This window comes from Diabrotica undecimpunctata, chromosome 10 (genome assembly GCF_040954645.1).
Source record: "Diabrotica undecimpunctata isolate CICGRU chromosome 10, icDiaUnde3, whole genome shotgun sequence".
NCBI lineage: Eukaryota > Metazoa > Arthropoda > Insecta > Coleoptera > Chrysomelidae > Diabrotica > Diabrotica undecimpunctata.
The window spans coordinates 57,918,816-57,939,093 of NC_092812.1; the positions used below are offsets into that span (position 1 = coordinate 57,918,816).

At 32.1% G+C, this 20,278-nt stretch overlaps 1 protein-coding gene across 3 annotated transcripts in view; it reads right to left on the reverse strand.

Moving 5' to 3' along the window:
• Positions 1-7,599: 7,599 nt before the first annotated feature.
• Positions 7,600-20,278, reverse strand: part of LOC140452560 (facilitated trehalose transporter Tret1-like) — a 75,441-nt gene continuing 62,762 nt past the window's right edge. For all 3 annotated transcript variants that reach the window (XM_072546889.1, XM_072546890.1, XM_072546888.1), the window contains one exon: positions 7,600-12,606. In XM_072546889.1, the coding sequence (XP_072402990.1) occupies positions 11,344-12,606 (1,263 nt within the window). In that variant the 3' untranslated portion in view covers positions 7,600-11,343. The remainder of the gene's footprint in view (positions 12,607-20,278) is intronic.

Here is a 20,278-nt window from a genome sequence, read left to right on the forward strand (position 1 = left end):
ATGATCTCGACGTTACTTCCAAATTCAGTACCTACTGTGCAAAAGAAACGGGTACACTACTATATTTTACAAACAAAATCGTTTATCAAACGCGTGTCTAAATTCATAGAATTCTCAACTAAGACTGAACATAAGACATAATAACCCATCTATAAACATAACCATAGGAACAATATTATAACAGAAACTTTACAACCACTTGCCTAAATTCTTGTAAAGTATCTACGTGTGAAATATCAAATATCTGAAGTCCGAAAGCCGCCAGCCGCTTTGAATTAAAAAGTATTCCCGAAACTGCCTTATGACTGTACCTGCAAAAGGGCGGCAGTTCATACAATAAATAATATTTTCTGACATTTTTTTAGATTAGGATGAAAAAAAGAATTATACATGATAAATGAAACGCATTTAAGTATTATCACGTACTGAATAATTATTATTGTTTGGAATATTAGAGTTCACAGAATTATCTGAATCATTACTATTTAATTATTTGAATTTATTTTCGTTTTAAAAAAGTGTTATCATCAGTGGACTGCTTTTGGCCGCCCGTGTGCGATGCACACTTGGCACACATGGTAGCGGCGGCCCTGCTGGAGAGCTCTCTTTATTCTCCTAATAACTCATTTCCAGGAAATAAAAGAAAATATTGTTCATCCTATTCGTCTAGTACTTTCCTCATTATATATTCAGAATATATGTTGTATAATAATGGTGATAACATGTCCCTGTCTTCCTTTTTTTTTTTGAACGCATTTGAATATATTCCTCGAACTTTGGCTGAGTTTTTATCATACATATTTCTTATTAGGTTAACTAGGTGTTAGGTACTCCGATATTTCTATTTATACTCCAGAAGGGATCCCATTTTACTCTTCGAGTCGAAATCCTTTGTGTAATCTACGAAGCAGATTAGCATTGCTATATTGTGTTCCATCCCTTTTCCTATTATCTGGTGTTAGTATCTGCTCACCGTTCCTTTTCCTGGTACGAATCCGCTTGTTTGTTTTCCCGAATTGTTCTTCGGCTATCCTGTGATCCATATCCATACTACGCAGCTGTATAAGCCCAACGATCAGAATTTTCATTTCCTTCGACTCCAGAATTAGAGAGAACCCATAGGAAAACTATTTTTGATTCTGATTGACGAACATTGCGTAATATTTCTTTGATTAATATGGTTATTGTGTTGTTAGTAAAGGTTTGATGTACGAGTCTCAGTAAATTGGGTGAGTCAGATATTATTAAATAGTGTTTGGTTGGTACTCTGGAAATGTATTTTAACGCTTGTAATATGGCATAAAGTTCTCTATTTAAGATACTGTATGAACTGAGAAACAAAACTACTCATACAAACCAGATCAAATAGACCGGTGCAACAACACTTTATTGACGATATAGAACATGTAAATAGATTCACATACCTAGGAATGGATCTGGTCGCAAGCAATGAAGAAGAACCGGAAATAAATAGAAGGCTTGTGCTGGCAAATAAAGCCTATTTCGCGATGGGCCACATATTCAAATCGCGAGACGTACACCGGAAAACAAAACTCCGGGTCTATAAAACAATAATCAGGCCCATAGTAAGTTATGGTTGCGAAACATGGGTGGTGACACAGAAATCTGCCAATGCATTAGATGTGTTTGAAAGAAAAATATTACGTAGGATCCTGGGCCCAATAAGTGAAAACAACAACTGGCGAATTAGGTACAATAGAGAAATATACGAGCAATATAGCGAACCAACTCTAGCACAACATACTAAACTGCAGAGATTACGATGGGCAGGGCACGTGGTCCGCATGCATGAGAATAGAATCCCCAGAAAATTATTAAATGCAAGAGTGCAGGGAAAAAGACCTGTTGGAAGACCTAAAAAGAGATGGGAAGATGAAGTCGATGAGGATGCCAGGAACTGCCTGGGAACGCGTTCATGGAAAAGAACAGCGGTAAATAGAGATGGTTGGAGAAGCCTGTTGAAGGAGGCCAAGGCCCGATTTGGGCTGTAGCGCCATTGGATGGATGGATGGATGAACTGAGAAGCTTAAATACATATTTGGTATCGTTGTTTATGAATACTGCTGCTGCTACGCCTTGGGAAGGCTTAGATAAATCTGTGATGTGGGTGTAATTTTTGTAAATGGAGACTATTTGTTTATTAATGTTACTGCATTAGCTATCAATGTGTGTCTATTATTTCCTAAATGAGTTTTAATATTACCTCGTCCACTGTTGGAAATATCAACGTCACTTTTACAGATTTACATTTACATACATTTACACTTAAATATCTTTCAAAGTCTTTTGAAAAAAGTTCTCCACCAATGTCATTTCGCACAGTTTTTATATGAACACCCTTCTTGTTTTCAGCCATACTTTTAAAATTCTTAAAACAATTAAAACCTTTACTTTTTGTTTTAATAAAATAAATGAAGACCATTTTACTAAAATCGTCTTGGAAAGTAACAAAATATTTGGAGCCACCTAATGATCTGTTCTCCATAGGTCCACGTACATCAGTATGTAAAATCTCCAATAAACTATTAGCCCTGTGACCTTGCTCTGGAAACGGTAATCGTGTTTGTTTGCCCTCACAACAAACTATACAGTTTTGTTTTTCTATTGTTAACTTCCCCAGTTACATTCAGTCCGTCTACCATTCCATCTCATTTTTGTTAAATATTTTGCAACAATGATTTTCAAATTTAACTAAATTCCCATTCTCTATTAGTTTTCTGACAGATAAGAGATTAGTTGTAAGTTCTGGAACACAAAGAGCATTTTGAACCACAATATTAAAATTAATATTACCATCAACAGTTGTTAAATCCAAATCACCTGAACACTTTACTTTGGCTGTGTTCTTGTTAGCAACTATAATGTCACCTGTATCACTTACTCTTTTATTATTACCAGTCTTCATTTGGCGTTAAATAAACACTAGCTTCTGAGCCCACATACCACTCAGTTTTTTTAAAGTCTCCATTGAGAAACGCGGCACTAAATGCATGTTTTTCGGATGTCTTCAACATCGGACATTTATTTTTATAATGTCCGGTTGTTTACAATGATAACATCTGATTTTCGACAGATCTTTGTCGCTCTAAACGCACTACCAGTGTTACCAACATCACTTTCCATGTCCAACAGTTTTGTTTTAATTGAATCGGTAGAAATCACAACTCCCGAATGTTCAATCGCCATTAGCATTGGTGAAAAACGATCAGGTAATCCCGCCAAAAGTAGCGAAATTGTACCGAGTAATAAAAGCTATGGTCAGTAATATTTTTTTAATTTTCAACTCCCTGTATTTCCGAATTTCTGATATGATCAGGGTTTTACCTGAGCATTTTCCTTCAAACGTGTTATTTTGAAGCAGAGTTTATTCCATGTTCGATTCTCAATGGTACACCCTGTACACAAGGGCACGTGATGTAAGTATTGACACAATTAGTCTCACCTACGGGAACGCTATCACTTGAGATTAGATTGTGACTTTTCTTGTAAATAAAATTAAAGTTCAATTCAATATTAGTGTCTATTAGTGTTTACAGCAATATTTAATAAAAATTCCTGACCGTTGATGGTGACCTTAGATATATAGTAGGAATTTATAAATAATATGCAATATATTCTAGACTTAAAAAATATTGTTATTTTCACAGATATTAAGATTTGTTTATATTTTTCTAGTTTGTTTATTATAAAGATATAGCAAAATTAGAAATTAAATTACTTAAAGTTTATTATAAAAAATTTAAGTATCTAAGTATGTTATTTACCGACCTATTGAATTATGATTATTGATATTCATAAGAATGAATGTCATTTTATTTTCAAAATAAAACGTATGCGTATATACATCAACGATATCTAATTGATATTATTTATAATAAAAAAAATAAATATTACTAACCTACTTTTTCCAAAATATTATTGGTCTTCTTTATTGTTATTTTTACAGTTTTTGATCCAACCGCTGCATAGTTAATAGTAGCGTTAATGATTTAAATATTATGTTTATATGGTATTAACCCACAATCGATTTTAATGAAAATTACATTTTTAACTAACGTCTCACTTTTCCAATTTCCACTCTAGAAATCGTTAAAAAAAAAAGATTGTTTTAAAATAATCTGTGGGAAAACTGGAAAAAGGGATATTCTTTTTTAAAGAATTATTTTTATCTTTATTATATTTGCCCTTCTCTTCCTTATTATTAGTGTCTTTAATTTTGATACTTTTCTGAACACTCAGTCTTGATCTTAAACATTTTAAGTCTCTGTTTTCTTCTATGCGTTGCTCTATTAAGTTTTCGTTCCATTTTTTGATCACACATGTACATAATACATAATAATGTTTTTTTTTTCAATCAGTAAAGCTTCATTAATAAAACTCAATGGCGTTTCTCTGCAAAAAGAACGAATTTATTATTAGTTGTACAATATTAAATTAAAATTACATTGCCTGCAAAAAGAAACAACATTTGAAGCTTTTACTTATGACAGTATTAAAAATTAATAATGACCAGACAAGAGTTACTGTCAAAATCTAAATAAGAATTTTGACAGTGGCGTAACAAACTATTAAAACCTAAATTACATAAATCAAAGAAAAACAAAAAGGGTGTTCTGTCTTTTTTTCATCATCATAATCATCATCCAGCCTTCATTTATCACGTCCACTGCTGGGTATAGGCCTCCGTTAAATTCCTCCATTCTTTGCGATTTTGTGCTCTTTATTGCCAATTTTTTGTGATATTGGGGACCATTGGGGACATGTTATTGGGGACCATATTTGTAATAAACTAAGTTTTTCAAGTTCATTTTGAGGCCTACCTTCGAACATGCAAAGTCCAATTCGTTTAACATATCTGTGGCTTCTCCTAAATTACCGGTCATAAGGACAATGAGATGGTTAAGATTTTCGTCGTCTATTTTTACTCCTCTGTGGTCCCAATTGACCATCTTAAAGACATACTCTAATGCCGTTATGAATAATTTTGCAGTCAATCCTGCTGTCATTCATTGTTTCTACAAGGCTGTGTATTTCGATCGTGTCGAACGCTTTATGAAAATCTATGAAAGTGAGGACATGAGGTTTGTTGTATTCTATAGATTTTTCAATGAGTGTCTACTGTATGGAAGTGATCATTGGTACCATAATTTGATCGGAATCCTGCCTGCTTTCGCGGTTGGTAGAAATCTAATTTTTTCTCCAATTTTGATGTCACTAACCTAGTGAAGAGCTTGTATATGTGGTTCAACAGGCTAATAAGTCTATAATTTTCTAGGTCCGTTCTATCTCCTTTTTTATGCGAAAGGATGGTTATAGCATTGTTCCTTTCTTTGGGCATCTCTCTTTGCTGCAAACATAGATTAAACGGTTTCCTTAATTTATTTAATAGCTTACTCATCCATTTACGATAGTTTCTATTACAATTCCATCCTCTCCTGGGGCTTTGTTATTTTTCATTTTTCTTAACGCTAGTCGAATCTCATCTACCTTTATTTCTGGCATTAGTTCAGAACCTTGATTCATGATCTTCTTTGAAATGGCTGTTTGTATTCGTTTACTTCCATATAATTCCTTCGACGACCTATATTAACTCGTCTCTACGTGATATTATTTCATTTTGCTTGTTTCTTAATTTATGAATTTCCCATTTTCCATTCGTTAGCTTTCTACGTAGAACTTTTAGTCTGTTATTTTCCTGTATAGTACGTTTAATATTATCGGTTTTAAATTACCTTAAATCTATCCTGATTACCTTCGAAACAGTTTTATTCATTTCTCTTAGAGTGTGGCTGTCTGCATTCTTATCGCTTCTCATTTGTCTCTTATCCTATCAACAGAAAAGGCTACTTTTTTATAAATATGTACATTATCTTCGCCAGACTTAAAAATAAATACCATTCTATGTCGCTGATCTGAATCAACCCATGACTGTGTTATATTTCAAAAGAGTAGGTTATGTTTTATTTTGAAAGTGGGATATATGTCAATGGTATATTGTTAGGAGATAGTGGATATCCACTAAGGTAAATCGATGTTTACTACTGAATATGTCTAAATAATATATAAGTAATAAATTAAATATTTATTGAGGATTTTTATTACATAATTATCTTCTGACGCCACATTTGCATCCTATGCATCCCAGGAATGAAGCACAAAAACCATTGTTGATAGACAATATGGGGTATTAAAGCGGAAGTTTCCTGTACTTAGTTTATGATTAAGATTAAAGTTAGAAGCAGCTACAAATGTAATAACAGCATCATGTGCTATTTTCACAATATTTGTATTGAAGCAAAAGAAGATCAGACGATTTAGAAAACATTGGTCAGTTAATTGAAGCTGGCCATATAAATCAACCGCTTGATAATCAAAATCAATATGGCATTGCAAGAGATATTATTGTCCAAAATTTTTTTTAATATGTGAATCAAATTGACTAGTTTTTATAATACAAATCTTAAAAAGTAAAGTTAAATTAATTAGTTCTAACCTCGAAAGTTAATACTAAAGAGAAAAAATTATATAGTCTACCCAACAAACTAGTGTTGTATTATAAAAACCCATTCATGATTTCGTTAAAAGTGTGTTATTAAAAATTAGTAATAAAACAACAGTGAGGTTATGACATCTTATTCTTCTTTTTATTTATCAACAATAGTTCAAATGTTCCCGAGCTAATACCTAAGAAGGCATTTCCTAGATAAGCAGTTCTTTTAGTTGTGAAACGCGATTGTTTCTAAGTATTGATTTAGGAAGTTCCTTTCGATAATAATTACTTCCAGAGGCAACTGTTTAGGTATCGTTGGTAAAATCGGGCATTAGAGGGTTTTAACAAATGCTTTGCAACTTGTTTCTACACACTGCCAACGTTTGATATTATTGGCAAGCATTTTATGGAAGTTATACTAGTGATTGTCAATAACTAACCCTTTTCGCTTAGCATTTCACTTATTTCAAATTTCTCCGTGATGGGCTAAAGACATTCAAACCGTAACTAAAGTATGTAATAATATTGATATACGCACAACCTTAATTTCTTATCATAATATTTCAGGTGGAATACTAATTACCTATCTTCTCTAAGAGATATATAACCTGCAATGTCTGACACGAAAAAATTCAATCAAATATTGAACAAGGGAATATGAGCTCTAACATCATAATACTTTAGTGATAATATCGTTATAAAATTTTAAGTAAGAAACAGTTTTGTATTTAAGTAACTACAAAGTTTGAGAAATATTTATTAAAAATTTTATTAATTTAATCAATATTTATTAAAAATGTATCAAAGTACCTGCTTTATGAAGACGACATTCTCTATTTACGCTGACCTTAGCCATTCATTATTATTCATTGTGTACCTAGTAAAGGCATTTTTAAACTATCTTTCTAAGAAATATATGGCCGGAGCGAATTTTCCTGAGATCCTTTTCTATAGAGAACTAGTATAATGCCCGAAGAAGACGACTTACCCAATAGGTAAACTTTTCTCGACTAAAAGTAGTAACAGTAACAGTAACTGTAGTCTAACTGGACTAAAAAGGCAATGAAGGAGAAAATAAATAAACTCAATAAAATAAAATTTTTAATTTTAGTATAAAAATAATTATTACAAAATAAATAACCCCTAAATATATTTTTTATTATATACATAAATACATGTCTATGTTCTATTGCTAAAAAGACCCTTATTTAATAACAAAAACTTGGAATTATTTTATAATTCAGCCTTACTTAGATATGACCACGGACAATTGATGGTAAGCCTAAACTAATTATCTACTCTTTATCTTCACATAATCTGTATAATTTATATTGTATTTTTCACAGATTTTTTTAAAAACAGATCTCCCAGAAAACTCCTTTATAGAACAATACTAATTATATTTCAGTCCTCAAGTTTGAAGGTGCGGGCAACTAAAATAATTCTACATTTTTTTATAAGTAGGTACACCAAATAGCTGCCAAGACTTTCACTATACGAAAAGTCTGTTAATAATGTTATTATTCCTAATGTTTATCCAAAATCGGAAGAAAATGTTTTAAACGGAATTTGAGAAAGTTTGAGAATCTTTGATGTAGAATTTGACTAAAATATGGTTAATCTTTACATCTTCTTTATGACAAGTAAAATTGAGAAACAATTTGGCATTCATTTTATAATGAAATTGTATTCTTAGGTACATATACTTCTCTTTTGTAGTTCTCTTCTCTTTATTTAATTGATTATTTATCTTTCAGTTCAATTATAAATGTTTAAGAGTTAACATTTTTCTAATAACCTTTTCTAACCGTGGTGTATTCATAGTTCACAAAAAGTATATCTACTATAAACAATTTCATTACAATTATTTTATATGAGTCTCGTTAGTAACATATCGAACTTTACAGGGTATTTCAAAAAAGGTAACATCGTCTCTAGGATAAGTAAAAAACTGAAATATAATTGGGGTTTACTTAGTAAAAAATTTTTGTAGCGCCATCCGTTTTCAAGATAAACGGCGTTAAAAAAAATGTTACACATTTTTTACTATTTTGCCGAAACTGCTGTCAACATTGTAATTAAATTTTATACGAAGATGTTTTATAAGTTGATACATCCCATGAATTTGTTTTTATATCTGACTATCATAGAGGGCGCTAGTTACAAGGATCGTATCAAGTATTATTCAACATAACTCTTTTAAGGATAAAATTGTTAATCAAAATTCCAAGTTAGTTTAAACATCATACAATTATACATCAAAAAGGTACTCTTATTAAAACTCGATACTGCATACCGTTTTCTGAATATTTTGATTTGAAAATTATGAAGTAATAATCGATGCTTCATGAATAATCCAAAAAATTAAAAAAAAATTTGTCCGGGTCGAAAAAATTGATTGTTACAATTTGTTTAAAAAAAATTGTTTAAAAAAATTTGAACAACTTTTCGTCTGGCGATCTCTTGAACCTTATTTTGGGGTATCTCATGACAGTGATTATGTAAAAAAAATCTCATGGGAGTATTTATCTGAAAGAACCCGAGCTTTTCGCTTTGTCTAAATACCTATAAAGATGTCTAGGTTTTAAACCTTAAGTCGTTTACGTTTTTTGTTGTATGTGTGGTGAGTACATATTAAAAGAGAATAGAAAACCAGTTTTAAGTCCGTGAATAACCAGCAAAAAAACCTATTTCACTTTCAAAAGAAATACTCGTTCCAATATATAGTAACTGACCAGAGGATGATGTTGAAAAATCTTCTGTTAAGCATGACGATATTGATTTTGATTAAGACTCAACATACCAAGAGAAATTAAATGGTCTTATTAGAGATTTAAACTTTTTAAAGAGGTCTTTGGAGATACTTGATGAGATACCCTTTCTCTAGAAAGACCTTTCAAGACATACCCAAAAATCTCTAAAGAAGTTTTTAGATTAAATACCATTTTGTGTATATCCATATGTATCTATGGAAACGAGTGTTGTAGGAAATCAAATAACTATATAATGACTACATAACCATCAGTAAGCGTTACAGAAATGCAGCAAAATCTGTAAAAACTTTTTCTGGTGCCGATGTTCCATCTGACCACAGTCATGTAAGTATACCGCAATGCAACATCGTAATAAAAACGGAAAAAAAATCAGAAAAGATAAAACTATAGAGAGAGGATAGACAAGGAGATTCTATCTCATCCAAGCTTTTAAATTTAGCCCTAGAAGATATGTTTCAAACTTTAGAATTGTGAAATAAAGGAGTGACGATAGACGACGAAAAAAAGACAAAGAAAATTTGCAGAAATGGGTATTAGACCTAAATACAATATCATATTAATAGCACTAAAATCGAGCAACAGCTAAATATCTGAGAAACGAATATCTAGATATAACTCTGGATAATAATAATATAAAAAAGGTTGAGTGGTATGTATTCTTAGGTAAAAAAATCTAACTGTCAAAGCTTAATCTAAAGGCGGATTTAAATAGAAGCTTCTTAGATAATATATGTTCCTTAGCATAGATAGTATTTGGAAAATTACAAACAGTCTTTAAATCAAACTTACCAAATACTTTAAAGGCAAAAATTTTCGACCAGTATATTGGGCTAACCTGTACCGTACCCTCACCACATTGCCAAAGTGTCATGTCTGCCATCGAGTCCTACTCTGCTGCGTAAAATGGCCAAGCTACAGCAGAAAATTACATAAAATTGTATTTACTGTTCTGTCATATCGTGAAGTTCTTTCAGTTAATCCAAATTAACCCAAATTTAACCCTGTATTTGTTTTATTTGTTTGTTTATATTAAAAAAAATTGATTTTGCAAATCTGTTATTACTCAATGAACTTTTGTGTTAGGATAAATATGTTTTAATTTTAATACAGTTTTCTAGCCTTTTCATTAATTATTGATCAACTGTCTTTTTATTATTAAAATAATCAGTTACGTCCACTGAACCTTTTTTTGGAGCAGGTAAACAATGGAATATAAGGTCTTTATTTATACCACTTTTACAGTTGCAACCAATTACAGCACATTGCAAATTTCTTAGCAAGTGAGTGTTTTCATACTATTACCTTAGAAAACGACATTCTTGACATAAAAACCGAACTTTTCTGTATAATACAATGTAAACTGTAGCAGAGTAGGACTCGACGGCAGACATGACACTTTGACAATGTGGAGGGGGTAGCTCAATAGTGCTGCCATAAGTCCTGACATATGGAACTGCACCATACGCTTTTACTAACAACATAGTCCACACACTTCAAGTGACTCTGAGAGCTATGGAAAGGAGAACGATATTCTATATTGATACATTGTGAATATTATACTTTGCTATATAATTATATGTATCTATAGCTTAGTTAATCGTCACTGATAATAGTGAAATTTGTTAATATTAATTGTAACTAATTTATTAAATTAAGGAACTATTTTGGAAATTCATTTTTTATCAAGAAACCAGGTACGTCAACTGTCAGTAAATATTTTCGACCACATAATAGAATACAACTTAAAAATTATTATCTGAGCAGAATATTCCTATGTGGGCGATGTAGAAACAGAAGTGATGAGCCTGTCACCACTATAAAAACTATTACTGCAATTGCAATTACTTGTCTTGTTATTCTCCATAAGCCATTCATTAATGCCAGTGTGGCAGTGGATCTTTGACAGATAATCAATAAATCTACTTGGATAATGAGACAGTGCTTGTGGTCACAGTATACCAATTATTCATGGTTTTGTAGGGATTTCATATGATTTACCCATATTATAAAACTCAAACAATAATTTTTAAGTTATACAATACCAGAAACTTTAGTTACTTATCCAATAGTGCTTGGGAATGGTTTGAGATTAGCTACAGAACTAATTCTCCTAGTTTTAATTCCAGTCAGTCTTCTCTCGATATCAGCTAAGCTTATTCCTCTGGTTTCCGGCACAAAGATGAATGCGAAGAATAACGATACAATAACAATAATTCCATACATCCAGAAAGTAAAATGAATTCCTATGGCTTTAATAATGAGCAAGAACGTCTTGGTTACTATAAAAGTACATGTCCAATTGAAAGCAGTAGCAATAGATGCCGCGGGGCCTCTTATTTTAGCTGGTAAGATCTCTCCCATCATAAGCCAAGGAATGGGACCATAACCCAAAGAGAAACCAAGAACATATACCATGAAGCTAACAAGGGGTAACCACCCTAACACCGATAGATCAGTATGTGCTACATCTTTTAAAAAGAAATATATTCCAAGAACAGCTAACGACACTATCATGGATACACTTGAAATATATAACAAAATTTTCCTGCCCAACCTATCGATTAGCATCGCGGCAATAAAAGTTGATACGAAGTTAACCACACCAACAATCACTGTACAATATTTCTCATCTAGACTTGATCCTGATTCTTTAAAAATTTTTGTTGTATAGAAAATAACAGCGTTTATACCACTAAACTGCTGGAAGAACATTAAACCTAAGGCTACAACTAGAAGCTTCATATTTTTCTTCGAAAGGAGATCTAAAATATTTGCATTAAGTGCGTTTGATTCCTGTTGTATTCTTTGAAGATCTGCGAACTCTTTTTCGATATCTGAATTTTTTCCACGAAGCCATTGCAAAGATGATTTTGCTTGGCCTAATTTCCCCTTTCCAAGAAGAAATTTAGGAGTTTCTGGTATAAACCAAATCATCAAAAGAAACGGAACTGATACTACAGCCCCTACTAAAGCAAGTACTTGCCATTCGTAGAATACTCCTAAAGTAAAGCAAATAAGTACACCTAAGTTACCCAGAGCAGTTGGTAAAAGTCCTAGAGATCCTCGAACTTCGGGTTGTAAACTTTCCGCGGTGTAAACAGGAAGCGTTAGGGAGGCTACACCCACACTGAGTCCAATTACTATTCTGCCTATGTAGAGATGTATGTAGTTTGAAGCGAAGAAAACAAGTAGCCACGACAGCAGAAAACATACATTTGTTAACATGATGCTCCATTTACGGCCAATGAATTCAATAAGAGTTCCTCCACCGAGACCTCCAAGTAGAGCACCAAGAGGCATAAAACTTGAAATCCAAGACATCTAAAACAAATATTAAGTATAAGTATTTTAACTAACACTAAACGTAAGTAAACTCATCAAATAAATTTAAGAATTTCATCTCAATAGTCATCAGATAAATATGTCGAAAAAGAAAACTTTTTTGGTGTATATGCTGTGTTTGATTGTGTAAAATTCTTAATTGTATATAGTCACTAATAAATGTACATTTACATTCACTAATTTTATAAGTGGAAGCGGAGCGAATCAAAAATCCAGCAATGCAAACCGGCAGCTGGATTACCATAACAAAATACAAGCAGAGATCAAATGGATCAGAATGGTTTTTGCAGCGTCGCGGAAACCAAGGAGAAACTACCGCATGATTTCACCTTAGAAAAAGCAGTCATGGCAAAGGCATGCGAGGAGAAACCACCTGAAAGTGGAAAATCCAAATCAAAAAGCAGCTATATGTGTAGGAACATTTAATTTCCATTTAATATATGTGGCTGGGAAATTAGATAACGAAATGAAAAGAATATGAGTTGACATCCTCGGAATAAGTGTGTTAAGATGACCAGAAAAAAGTAAAATGCCAACGTAAGAAGACACATTCTACTAATCTGGCAATGATTTACTAAATCAGTTAATTGTCGTTGGTGTATACTAAGCTTTTACAGCCTTGTAATATATCGCCAAAACAATATTTTTTTATTAATAATACATAGTAAGTGTCTGTACCATAGTTCGTTCTTCTTCTTTTGTATATATTTGAATCGATAGTTAATTTAGGTCAAGCTTAATAAAAAAACTGAATTGCCCCAAAAACAAATAATTTGATCCTACTTTTGCGCCTGAATTGTAACCTAGTATGACAGCTCTGTATTTATTTTTCGTTAAAAGCTTTCAAGTTAGTCGTAAAACATCGTTAGTACTTTTAATATGTAGCTGTAAGCCATAAATCACTCACTTCTATTTTTTATCCTTCTAAAAGATTTTAACAGTCGATTATAAAAAAGGTTGTATTGCTTTTCCTTTGAGTTTCCATACTAAAAGTCAATAAAAATGCCCATTAAAAGTTCGTTAGAGCCGTTAAAAACATTCATTACAGACCATTGCTCAAGTCCCTATACATTGCTGCACAGACACACATTTGCTAGTTCTCAGTTCGCACTCTCAGAAGAATCTCAGTCAGAAGCCTAACCACACAACATCAAGTCCCACGATTCTCCAAGGTCTACGTAAATTATTTCGCTTTCAGCACGTATTATTATGCACAAAATAAGACCTAGCCAAGCAATTAAGTTTTAAATTATTGTTTAAACCCAAATTTGTAAAATAAAATTGTTTTTGTGAATGTGATCAAATAAAATAAATTTATTTCAAAACTCAAAATCTATAAATTACTTTAACATTGAATTGGTACCTGCTTCGACAAAGATTTATTAATTGAAGTCCTTCATAATCAACCACTAGAGGCTTGGCTCTCGTCTTATGTTGAGGACAAGAGACATCCACAGCACTAAGAAGAAATCTCAAGTGCTCTATGACTAATTTCATCCCAAATTCAGACAGAATTCTCTTATTACAGCTCAAGGCCTGCCTAGTCAATATTATTTTAATGCAGTATTATGCTCAATCTGCAGATAAGAATGAAAACGAAATGAAAACGTTTTATGAAGAATTAAAAGAGCTTTTGAAATACACTAGGAACTTTATCAGATTAGTACTCACCGGAGGTATCGAAGTCATTCGGATATAATAAGCGATTGTTTGTGAATAGAATAAAGCAGACTTAGCTTTAGTCAAGGAGAGAAAAATGAGCTACTTTGGTTACATACTAAGAAATGAAAAATATAAGTTGATGCGAATGATTATACAACGGAATGTAGAAGGAAAAAGAAGACCGGAGGGACGACGCACGTCCTTGTTGAAAAATTTAAAGCAGTGGAGTGGAAAAACAGCAATAGGACTCTTCAGAACAGCTGCCAACAGAGTAAAGTAGGCCGTGATAATCACCAATGTGTTTAAATGATGAAGTACACTAAGAAGAATAATGGTAGCAGTAAACATGATCAAAATTTCAAAAAAGCACTACACTTAGATTACTGAGCCGTAATAAAAGTATAACAATATACTCTTCTCCTTCTTCAGTGCCTTATCCTGTCCGGATGTTGGCGATTATCAAGGCTATCTTGGCTATCATATTAAACACTTAATCACGAAGCTACATCCACATGTTACAACTACAGCTCACCGGAGGACATAACATCTAATGGAGTGGAGAGGACATACAAGCAGCTCATCGATACCATAAGTATCATCCTCACTAATTATTGTTAAGCTTTGGCAGGGTTGATTATTGTTTCTTATTTTTTTAATAAATATGTTTGGTTAAAATTTGTTTTATTTGCTCTCAGCTAAGAGCTCAGGTTCAATCCCTAGTTTAAGACAAGACGAACTCACACCTAAGATACTGAGCTAGGCAAGGCATAGACGATAAGCTCCCGTTGATTGAGGAAATATTTTTATAACAGTACTTCAATTCTCTTTGGTAGTCTTATCGTTACAAGGTTTAAGAATAAATGGAACGTACCTAACTGAATAATCTACAATATCCTGATGATATATTTCCGATGGCTGATAAAAGCAGATCTAAAATATATGGTTAAAGAATCAAACAAGTAGGCTAAATTTTAGACACACAGTACCTACCTCAAAAGAAAAATATTTAATCAATGTATACTTTCTATTTTAACTTATGGTTTACAAATCTGGACACTTTCAAAGGTAAATACTAATGTATTAAAAGCGTAAAAGTTAAAATATCAATGAAAAGGTAAATGATGTAAATAAAACTCAAAGATTCAAAAAGAACGACTGGATTAAAAAATTAACACATTACACAGTAACTGAAAAAACTTTCAGATCATACCTTTAAATGAAATTATGAGAAATGGAATAAGCAGATAATATATTGGCGACTATTGTAACACTAAAAGAAGAAAATCTTGAGAAAATCTATGAGATGAAGTAAACATTTGAGGAAACATGCTGGAACAAGAGGAATGGAAACTACACTGAACGAATATCAGTGAAGACATCAAGAATGGCCTATATAAAAAGAATGGAATAAAGGCAAGATAATTATATAAACTCTATTGGTCCATCATATCTATTGAAAGTTGTGCGTGACTAAAAACGGCAATAATTTTTTATTTTTCAAAAAAGATTGTTTTAAATGAGGAAGTTGTTAACATATATCATACAATTGTTTTGGCGCTATTAATAAATTAGACTGCCATTGACAAAAAATAAAAATAAAGAGCCTAACTTCAACGTGACTCACCCTATAATAAACGATATAATTTTGACAATATAAACTTTCCTAAACTTATCTAATTATACCAAATAAGTTTATCTGTTTGACCTCGAATGAATTAATGTAGTTATCTTTATTGCTCATTGCTGATTGTGAAGACACTATTTTGCCTTGGTAAAAAGTGTTGTATATCCAATTCACGGGAAGAAATCATGATCACAGAGCAAATAAGTATTTTTACTACTTGAATATGATACAATTAAAATAAACCCATGATACACGTGCTTATTTTAGGATTAAAGATACTTATACCTCACATTTTTGTTTTAAAGATTTATAGTTGGCACTCATCCTTTAGAATTATGTTGTTAACTGAAGTTCAAGGTATCAAACGGTTGCCAATGTGTTAGTTGTAATCCCAACAGTGGTTTTAGGAAATAAAAGACTACAATTACATAGGAAAGCCTTTATATTGTCTATTATGTTCAATTAAAACCCTATCAAGAACAATTTGTGTATTGTCAATGTTAAAACTTCAATCTTTTGTTTTCCAATATGTAGCCTTATTAATAAAAGGGTGCCTAAGCCAGTCTCTTAATTTCTACTGTTTGAGATTCTGCAACGACCGGTTGAACAATATTAGAGATATTATGTCTCCAGGTCTAACTCTACGTCTTATTTTACTTACTTCCTTCTTCCTTATAGTAATTTTAGTTTAGGCATTTGTATATACAATAAACTTAAATTAAAGAAATTTAAAAAAATCCTTACGTTAATCGCGTAAAAGTTCTTTCTATTTGCAACTGTGTATTAAAAAATTGTTCAAATAGAGATATTATATGAAGTAGTGCTTGAATTGAAATTAAAAATGAATTTGTTACGGATCTAAGGTAATTTATGGTTTAATTTCGAAATAGGAGAATTGGCAAAGCATAATAACCGAAGGTTGTTATCAATAAATGAAAATTATAGGCTGGTAAAGGACACAAGTTTTAAATTATTTCAACTTCACACAGGCATTCTCCTTAGATATTGTATTCTTGAATTAAAATTCGTTCATCCGAATTAGCACTACTAATTCATCCAAATTCTGACTACTAAACATTTTTTTTTGTGAGCAGAAATCAGGTGAAAGAAAAAGGAGCAACCAAAACTCGAAATTCTAAACTTAAACAGGGCGATATCGAAATTTTTAAAATGCTGGGTTCGTTCAAGTCACCTTCGAGATCTGCTCGGAGACAGAAGGTAGCGAGTACGACCAGGAAGTGAGAAAAACAAACAAAAAGGAAGAAACAAATCAGCGATTCAGATCTTCTTCTTGTAGTGCCTATCAGTTTCGGATGTTGGCGACAATCATGACAATTTCTATTTTGCAAACTATTGCTCTGAAAAAATTTGTGGTTGTTGTGTTGAACCACGTAGGTAGATTTTTCAGCCAGGAAATCCTTCGCCTTCCTGGTCCTCCGTTTCCGTTTTCCTTCTACTTTTCCTTGTAGAATTATAACGATTTAGATAGTGAAATAAAAAGAAAAAACAGCTAGAAGAAAGTAAAATGGAGATTTCAATGGTCATGGAGGAAAATATGACAGCTATGAGGAAGCAAATTAAAAAATTACAAGAAGTAATCGATGATCAAGGAAAACAAATTGCAATGCTAAGCGGAGAAAATAGAAAGCTAATAAAAAGCTCGAAGTCCAACATACAGTCGAAGTTTCGTTGAAGATCCATATATATACATCCTCACGCAGAGCTGCACCAATATATGATATAGGTCATTCTTTAGTCTTCCGTGTATTACATAAGAATTCATTTAAACCCAACAAAATGCGATTGTTGCAAGAATTAAATGAAGATATCTACGACCGTAGATTACAGTTTGGTGAGGTTATGATGAATATAACTGTAACTGGCGAGAACTTCATTAACAAGATATGTTTTTCCGATGAAGCAATATTTAAACTATGGGGGAACGTAAATTGCCAAAATTTAAGGTATTGGAGTAAGGTAAATCCACACTGGATACGTGAAAATCATACTCAAATACCACAAAAACTAAATGTATGGTCGGGTATAGTGGGTACTCAGTTAATTGTGCTGTTTTATGTAGAAGGTAATTTAACAAGTGATAATTATGAAATGCTACATATTTGAAAATGGAATTGTACCTGCCCTGAAAAACAAGTTTGGAACCAATTTTAATGACATGTGGTTTCAGCAAGACTCCAGTTCATTTTGTTGTAAATGTTCGGCGTTATTTAGATCAGACATTTTCCGGACGATGGATTGGTAGATTAAATAATTATACAGGGTGTTTCAAAAAGGTATGTCATAAATTAAATCACGCATTCCGGGGACAAAAATAAATTGATTGAATCCAACTTACCTTAGTACAAAAATGTACACAAAAAAAGTTACAGCCCTTTGAAGTTACAAAATAAAAATTGTTTTTTTGCATTATCTTCTAAACTACTTGACAATTTGTAATAAAAATAAACACGTTACTTTCTTGTTCTAATAGCATTTTTCATACAAAATAAACAACAAAATCTAAGCACACAGAAAAATTTTAAGGGGGGTGTGCAGCCCTAAATCCCCACAAACTTTTGAGTACGTTCAAATCAAATGAATTTTGTGGCATCATTAGTTTAACACAATATTTTTAAAACTTGTTTTTTGCCTCTTATCAGTTTTTCGAAAAACTAGTCTTTTCCTAGTTGCCCATAAAATTACAATTAGTTTCTACGGATACAATAATTACAAACCGTTCCATCAATAATAGTCAATAATTTTAAGTAAGAGTACATTAAGTACAAGAGTAATAGCTGCTAAACTAAATGTTTCTCATGTAAGGGTTTGGAGGCGTTTGAAGGATCAGCTACTTAAACCCTATCACTTAACAACGGTTCAAGAGTTATTGGTTGAAGATTATCCTAAAAGGATTGGTTGTTAATGGAAGACACTCGAAATGTTAATTTTATTAGAAATATTTTGTTCACCGACGAGGCTACCTTCAGTAGAAATGGAATAAGAAACCATCATAACGAGCACATTTGGGCCGACGAAAATCCTCATGCCAAAAAAACGACTCATCCCCAAAGGACTTTCAAAGTTAATGTTTGGGCAGGAAATGTGGATAAGAATCTAATAGACCCAGTATTTCTTCCCAATAATTTAAATTGTGATAATTCTTTGCAGTTCTTGGCAAACGATTTACAAGAGTATTTGGAAGAAGTGAATATTGCAATAAGGCAAAATATGTGGTTGCTACAAGATGGCGCTCCACCGCATTACAGTAATGAAGTCCGGGAATACCTTTGCAGGCAGTATCCTGGTCGGTGGATTGGAAGGGGTCGTGACGCACCTATTTCTTGGCCACCAAGAAGTCCATGTCTTAACCCCATGGACTTTTGCTTTTGAGGGTGTATGAAAGAGAAAGTGTATTCTGTAACAATAGAGGACGAACAACAATTGAGGGTTAGAATAATTGAAGCTGCAAATCAATTTCGTCAGAAAAATATGATTTTTCAGCGCATTCGGTTTTCCTTATTAAAACGATACCGAATGTGTATTAAAGAAAATGGGGGTCATTTTGAACATTTATTGTAATATCATATTTATAGAGGTTACAGACATTTTTTGTACTTGTTAATTCATTTAAGCCATTTATTTAGTTACACGTAATTTTTTAAAGATTAATGAAAATGGCGGTAACTCAATCAAAACTGTTTTTTGAAAAAAGTGATGAGGCAAAAAAGTTTTAAAAATAATGTGTTAAACTAATGATGCCACAAAATTCATTTGATTTGAAAGTACTCAAAAGTTTGGGGGGGTTTAGGGCTTCACACCCCCCTTAAAATTTTTCTGTGCGCTTAGATTTTGTTGTTTATTTTGTATGAAAAATGCTCTTAGAACAAGAAAGTAACGTGTCCATTTTTATTACAAAATGTCAAGTAGTTTAGGAGATAATGCAAAAAAACAATTTTTATTTTGTAACTTCAAAGGGCTGTAACTTTTGTTGTATACACTTTTGTACTAAGGTAAGTTGGATTCAATCAATTTATTTTTGTCCCCGGAATGCGTGATTTAATTTATGACATACCTTTTTGGAACACCCTGTATGCTCGGTGAATAGCGTACTCTTTAGCAAGCATGTGGCTAGGAACGTCAGTATCACAAAACTTGATTTATAAAACTAATATTCTACTTGATTTAAAGAAAATTTATTAATAAATTAATTAAAATTAATAAATTAATTTTTCAGTAAACACAATCAAATTAACTACATTATTTAGCGATGTACTTTCTCAACTTAAATAAAATTAAAACAATATGATGGTTTATTGAACAAAATTGAAAGTTTTATGGATTAACCTCACGTTGAAAGGTTTAATT